Genomic DNA, 6,946 nt, shown 5'->3' on the forward strand with positions numbered 1-6,946 from the left:
TAGCCTTAATGGAAATGTGTAAAGCTGCACAGAGACAATACACCCTGATAGCCAGTATGCATTTGCTACTGTACATTTCTTTGTAGTGCAGTGAATGAAACGAGGTGTGACAACTTCGACAGGGAAACCTGTAGAACACACCAAACTCTGCTGGAGGCAGTGTTATTAAACAGTGGAACTGCCGTATGTAGATGTGCAGCACACATGTGAGGGAAAGATCCAGTTGCATTAGGGAAAGTTTTTGCAGATAAGATCGCAAAAGAGGCAGCTTTAGTTAAACATGGTGTTAACATTTTAGCAGTACAACATCAGCAGACATATAGGGCCACTCACCTACGGCAGGAAAGCAGTTGACTTACAGAGGGAGCAAGCTTGCAGGTTGGTGTTTATTATCTGTGTGATAAACCAATACTGCCTAATAATTTGTATAAGACTGCTGCTATTTTGAGCCATGGGCTATACCATGTCTCAACAGGAGGGAGATGAGCAGCCGTTATACTCACTCTAGGATTATTAAATACTTTAAAAAAAATTTGCAGGCAGAGAGAACTAATAGAACAGTAAAGTTAAGACTTAGGAAGACAGGCAGGACATAGTTAGACTGTATAGAATTAGTTAAGATGTACATGAGGATTACTCCAACAGAGAACGGTCTGACTCTTTGAGATTATATATGTTAGAGCATTTAGAGTTCTAGTCTTCTGTAGTGATGATAGAAAAGCAGAAGAGAGAGCATATTAGCAGATTAGATGCTTGAAATGTTTAAAAGTAAAGAAGTCTTGAGAACAAATGATCTGCCAGATGATTCTGTTTCTCCGCAGGAGCAGAATCTGAAGTCTGGAGATTGGATGTTGATAAGGCCATGGAGGCCTACGTCTCTTGCTCTGTAGTGCTGCCTGCTTTTTGCCATCTGTACCGTGTCATGGACATTACTGATGATGATCCTGCCTACGTGGTGAAGTTCAAGAATGCCTTCCAGAAGGATCTGGCAGCACGACGAGCTAATGGCAACGAGATATGGTTCGAGGTGGCCACAGCATTGGATCCACGGTTTAAGGATTTGAAATGTCTTCCAAGAGAAAAGAGGGAACAGGTAGGACAATAAGGTTAAGCTGGACTAATGAGTCCAATTCATTATCAAATCAAACTTTTATTTATTATATGGAACACAAAGTTCTTTACAAGATTAAATAAAATAAAAAAAAGCACTTAGTTTTAATCACAATCATTCATTCATTCAGGTGTGGACCATTCTGGAGAATATGCTCCAGGCAGCAGAGCCCAGAAGAGCAGATAGTCTCCAGCCCTCCACAGAGGATGATGGACCAGCTCAGAAGAAGAGGAGGAGCGAACTCCTTCTGGGGTCTGACTCTGACTCAGAAGATGGAATTGAGTCTGGAGAGCTGCAGCGCTACAGAGCAGAACCCAGCATCAGTATTGATGACTGTCCCCTGCAGTGGTGGTATGCTCACTCAGGAGTCTATGAAAAGCTGTCAGTCCTAGCACAAAAGTACCTGGCCTCCCCAGCTACCTCTGTACCCTGTGAGAGACTCTTTAGCCTTGCAGGCCACATAGTGCAAAAGAAAAGGGCAGCCTTGCTTCCAGAAAATGTTACCAGGCTGGTGTGTCTTAGCGACTGGCTGAGGAAGAAGAAATGAGACACATGTGGTCAGCATAGCTGCTGTGTCATTTGTAGCCTACTAGAATAGATTGCTTGATGTTCAGCACTTTTTTTTGTGATGGAAGAATACTTTGATGTGCTAACTTGCAGCACTGCAATGTCAGTTTTATTTTTCATTATCTGAAGCAGAGGAATTTCAGTGCTGTATTGCTCAGAAAAGAGCAACTCTGATGTGCTAACTTGCAGCACTTAATTTATTTGATTTTATTTGTATTTATTTTCCCACTTATTTTACAAAAGAATACAACAGTATGTAAATGGTTGCATCTGTTTAACGTTTGTTAAACAATAAATGACTTTATAAAGTCACTTTCTTTGTTATATCAGTCTTTTGGTCTGCCACAATAAGTTGAGGGCTTTCCTCAGCTATTTTTAGGTGAGATTAAAAAAGAGATTAATTAGATCAATTAATTAAAAATCATAATTAATTAATCTCTATTTTTTTTTAATCTCTTGACAGCACTATTTTTTACACAATCTCAGAAGAGGAGAGACACTGAGGGGCCGCCTTCCGCCCTCCGACGCCTCCACTGTGACCTCCACTTCTGAGAGTAATTGCCTGCAGATTGAATAAGGACTGTGGCTGAGTGGACATACAGGCATGAAAAAGACAGCAGAAAAAACCTGGACTGGGCCGCCTGGCCCAGTGGCGTGTCTAGAAAATTTTTGTTGGGGGGGCCAGGTAGGGGCACAGATTTGGAGAAGGGTGGCAGATGTAATTGGCAGATAATGTTAAAAAAAATCTGCCAACTGTTAACCATAATTCAATAACCCTATAAACCTAATAACCGAATGCGCTTTTAACTCTTATTAGAATGAGATTTTAACCACTACGGTGCAAAGTTTTTAGATACTGCGTTGATAAAGTACAAGAGATACAATCAGTGCTCTGTCAGTGTTTATTATTATGTTAACTTTATCTGCCTATTTAAAAAAGGCAGATTAAAAAAAAGAAGATAATCTTCTCACAAACTGGTGTTTGATTTTGAAACAGGAAAAAAAGTGGGGAAACAAATGAAAAGACTAACATTTGAATGAAACCTGAAAGCAAGTAAATACTTTCTCTGCTGCCTTAGGGTAAACTTTGGTAACATTGATGTATAAAGAGCAACACTGGCTGATGATGAAATCCAGTCAGCTGGCATGGTGACACTGCCAGTATTAACCTGCAGGGCTGGACTGGGACAGAAAATTGGGCATTTTCACTACAGACCGGCCCACCAGGTATTAAAGCCATAAAGCCTTTGAATGAAAACAAATGCTGTTGTGACAGTGATGTACACTGTCTTATTGGTATATGTATGATTTCTATACATTTTACATCAGATAAAAACTTTGGTTGTAAGATTCAGATAATTATTTAACCCTCGCCTTGTAATCGGAAGGTTGCCGGTTCGAGCCCCGGCTTGGACAGTCTCGGTCGTTGTGTCCTTGGGCAAGACACTTCACCCGTTGCCTACTGGTGGTGGTCAGAGGGCCCGGTGGCGCCAGTGTCCGGCAGCCTCGCCTCTGTCAGTGCGCCCCAGGGTGGCTGTGGCTACATTGTAGCTGCCATCACCAGTGTGTGAATGTGTGTGTGAATGGGTGGATGACTGGATGTGTAAAGCGCTTTGGGGTCCTTAGGGACTAGAAAAGCGCTATACAAATACAGGCCATTTACCATTTAAGACCTACCATAGAACCAAGTCCGCCAGAGCTTACAGTACTTTATATTTTTATATGCTGTAGTGCCATTTTTGGGAGCATTTCAAGTTGCTATACATCAATACAACTGATATAGCCCATATTTTAATAATATGTATGCAGGAAACAGGAACAGGAAATTTATTTTGAGTGTCTTCATAGTTTTATTTTTGAAATACACCAATTTTTATATACTGCAGGAAAAAGGAAAAACAATTCTATGATGCAAATTTACAAAGAAAACCGCATGTGCATCAAAATAAACTATTTCCAGCAGTGCAATTCAAGTTCTAAGCATCCCAGAAACTATTCAGAAAAGCATAAAGTCAAACATGACTTATAAAAACACCAGTATAGGCTTTTGAAGCCTACAAGTAAAAAACGACACTTCCGGTTTACGGCAGGAAATGGCGGACATGCGATCGTTTGCACTGACGTCTGTTTCACTGTGGGAAGTGTTACGAACAGCTGATCAGATCGGCAAAGCCTGTTTCTGGAATATTATGTTTTTGTTCCTGCAAGAGCTTTTTATGCAATTTTTGCAAAGCTTTATGTGGAAGGAAACCGTGACCGAGGACAAGCTGATGGCATCAGATGTAAGTACAATTCCTCCGGTTTCATATGCAAAGAAAATTATTGCGCTAGCTTATGTGGTTCCGGTTCTACAGGGATTTACAAAATAGTTACGCAAAACGGAGCGTGCTGCTCTGACCGGCTTTAAAGGGTTAATAAAAGCTAGATATTTTAAATGATAATAAGAAAGAAAAGTATTTCTTTGTGCCCCCCTCTCCCTGTTAATGCCCTACCTGGCCCCCTGGCAAAACTTTGCTAGACCCGCCCCTGCACAGTTACCAGCTGTCAGCTGCTTAGAAAAGGATCCTGGTGTTATTTGTCTCTCAGAAACAGCTCATAACTTCAACTCATTCATGTCACCTAAAAGGTAAACCTGTTTCTCCATCACCTGTTCAGCTCTGATGGTTCAGTAAGGACATCTCCTGGTTTCATCTTCATGTTTCCCTCTCACCACATATCCAAACCGACATCATGACCAGCAGCTTTACAGCTGTGGCTCCAGCCAACATCAGCTGATACTAGAAATGAATATTAAATAAATTCTAACAACAGCTGATCAAGCTTAAACGTGCTGCTGTTGTTTAGCACGACATCCGCTGGTTTCTTCTTTCTGGCGCAAAGTGGGCGATCAACAAACAAGAGAGAAAAGCTGATCAGCTGATCATTGATCAGTTTCATGATTGAAGTAGCGACAGGAGAGGGAGGGGAGAGGATGAGAGAAGAAGAGGCAGCTGTGCAGCAAAGACACAGAATAACTCCAAACTTTGTGTCTTTTTCATTGTAGCTGAAGTCCGGGACAAACTGCGTCTCTTCTCAGCTCAAATCAAAACACGTAATATTTTCTCTGAATGAGGGACCATTCCATTTTTAAGGAGCCGTTGGAAACTCTACTAACTAACCTTATGAATAAAGTTCACTATCAGTAACATCATAGCACCCACCCAGCTGTATAGAAACTCCGTCATGCTAGCTCACGCAGTACGAGTTATTGTAACTGACTGTAAAAAGTCAGCACAACGAAAATAAACTCCAGCTAAACTTGGTTTATATCTGACCCAGATAGACTGCAGGTCATAACTTCTTACCTGAAGTTCAGTTCACCTGACACTCGGACTGGCGGCCGCCTCGGGTCTCTCCTCCTGCCTTCTCTTCCCTCATACACCAGCTGGCCTCTGTGGAAGCTCTGCCATAGCCACCACCAAACAACTGAGTTATTTTTACACATCAACCAGCATCTGGCCAGTCCACCACCTCTCATTGTTCATGCCGTTACAAAAAAAATTTAAAAAAAGGCATCAGCCCACCGGGCTGCCCAATGGTCTGTCCAGCTATGTTAACCTGCAACCAAATCTGCAGCTCCATACAGCAATGTTACGACTTGGATTATATCTTATAACTCATAACTCTTATGTTAGCTCCCCCCAGTAGCCTACTGTCTGATATATTCGACGGTTGCAATAATTCTTTAAGTGTTATTTTTTCCTTGGTATTCTTTTTTTTTTTCTTCTTTTCTTCTTTTTTTCTTTTTTTGTGTCGCGTTTGGATCTTTAGCCATCAGAATTGCTGTCTTAAGGCCAAGAAAGATGCCAAGCGGATTTATTTTACCAAGTGGATCATCATGGCCTTGCCATATTGGTCCATTTGATTGACCTTTATTATAATTATGAATTTATTTTATTTTCAGTTGCTATAAACGGGACTAGGGAAGAGGATTAGGGCCACTGGAAAAAAAAGAAAAGAATTCTGACTTTATTCTCAGAATGTCATGGTCCTGGGCCGTGTTGGCCCAGTATTCTTAGTTCTCTTGTATTTTTGTATTCAGTTCCCTGTTTAGGTTCTGTTTCCTGAGTTGCCCTGTTATGTGGTTCCCTGTGTGCTTTCCCTTTGTGACTCTCACCCCCTGTGTGCCCCTCTATGTATTCATGAGCCCTTGTCCCCTTTCGTGTTTTATTCCATGTTTTCCCCAGCCTGTTATGTCTGTGTTCTCCCCGTGCTCTCTCCTCCTGTCTGAACCTCTGTACTTCCTGTTTTACTTTGACAGTCTCTCGTCAGTATGCGTCATGTTGTGTTCACTCCTGCCCTGTCTCGTTATGATTATCTGTGTCAGCTGTGTTCCCCGTGTGCTCCCACTTCCCTCGTTAACCCTCTGTGTATTTATGTCTGCGTCTCCCTCAGTTCTGTGTCGTAGTCTCCCTCATGTTGCGTGGATTTCCCTGTGTCTCTCTCCAAGTATTAGTTTATTGTGCCCAGTTTAAGTTTTGTATTTTCCTGTCATCTTGTCAGCAATAAAGCTGCCTTTTGAGTTCATCCCTTGAGTCCGTGAGTTTTGCGATTGGGTCCTCATCCTGCCTGCCACACAGCCGACCATGACAGAAGACTACGACCACGACATGGACCCAGCAACTCACAACCCCTCCGCTGAGCTCCGGGAGGATTTAATCTACACGGTGGAATATCACTGTCAGGAGTGGGAAGTGCTGCCAGGAGACGAACACCGGGAGGTCGTAGCCGTCCGTCTACAGCGGATGGTGTCCGGACTCCCGTGGCTGTTCGGCGCGCTGCACCCCCACATCCGGGACTTCCTCGTTTCCACCGTAGGCATCCGCCCGGAGCTGCCTCTCCAGTGTGAAGAGTCGGAGGACGTTCAGCCCGGTCCGCTGGAGGATTCGCGGTCCGGCTCGTCTCCTCCCCCTTCCCGGAGAAAACGGCGTTCACGTCGCCGGCGTTCCCGAGCAGCGGAGCAGTTTTCATCCCTGGGTGAGAGTGACTGTGCGTCACACTCTCAGCCCAAGTTTTCTGGACCCGGACTTCATGACTTTTCCACCACTGTGAGTAACTCTGTTTTGCCCGCCATTGTGTTTCCTGAATCGGATAACTCCACCACTGTGTGTTTGGACTCTGGAGACACTATACAGCGAGGCACCTCGGTGTCGGATCATTCACCAGTTGCTAGCAACCTTTGTGTTTTTGAGCCCTCTGATTTTTGTAAAGCTCGCAGTATGTCCTTTG

The 6,946-nt window shown here is 43.3% G+C and overlaps 1 protein-coding gene across 1 annotated transcript; it reads left to right on the forward strand.

Moving 5' to 3' along the window:
* The first annotated feature begins 620 nt into the window (after positions 1-620).
* On the forward strand, positions 621-1,737 carry LOC146640308 (E3 SUMO-protein ligase ZBED1-like). Its single transcript, XM_085354074.1, has 3 exons — positions 621-651; positions 822-1,093; positions 1,242-1,737. The coding sequence occupies exons 1-3, from the start codon at positions 621-623 to the stop codon at positions 1,656-1,658; spliced, it is 720 nt and encodes a 239-aa protein (XP_085210200.1). The 3' UTR covers positions 1,659-1,737.
* Positions 1,738-6,946: the final 5,209 nt, after the last annotated feature.

This window comes from Diplotaxodon limnothrissa, linkage group LG1 (genome assembly GCF_057381915.1).
Source record: "Diplotaxodon limnothrissa isolate DT_005_m linkage group LG1, D_limnothrissa_male_GT1.1, whole genome shotgun sequence".
Taxonomy (NCBI): Eukaryota; Metazoa; Chordata; class Actinopteri; order Cichliformes; family Cichlidae; genus Diplotaxodon; species Diplotaxodon limnothrissa.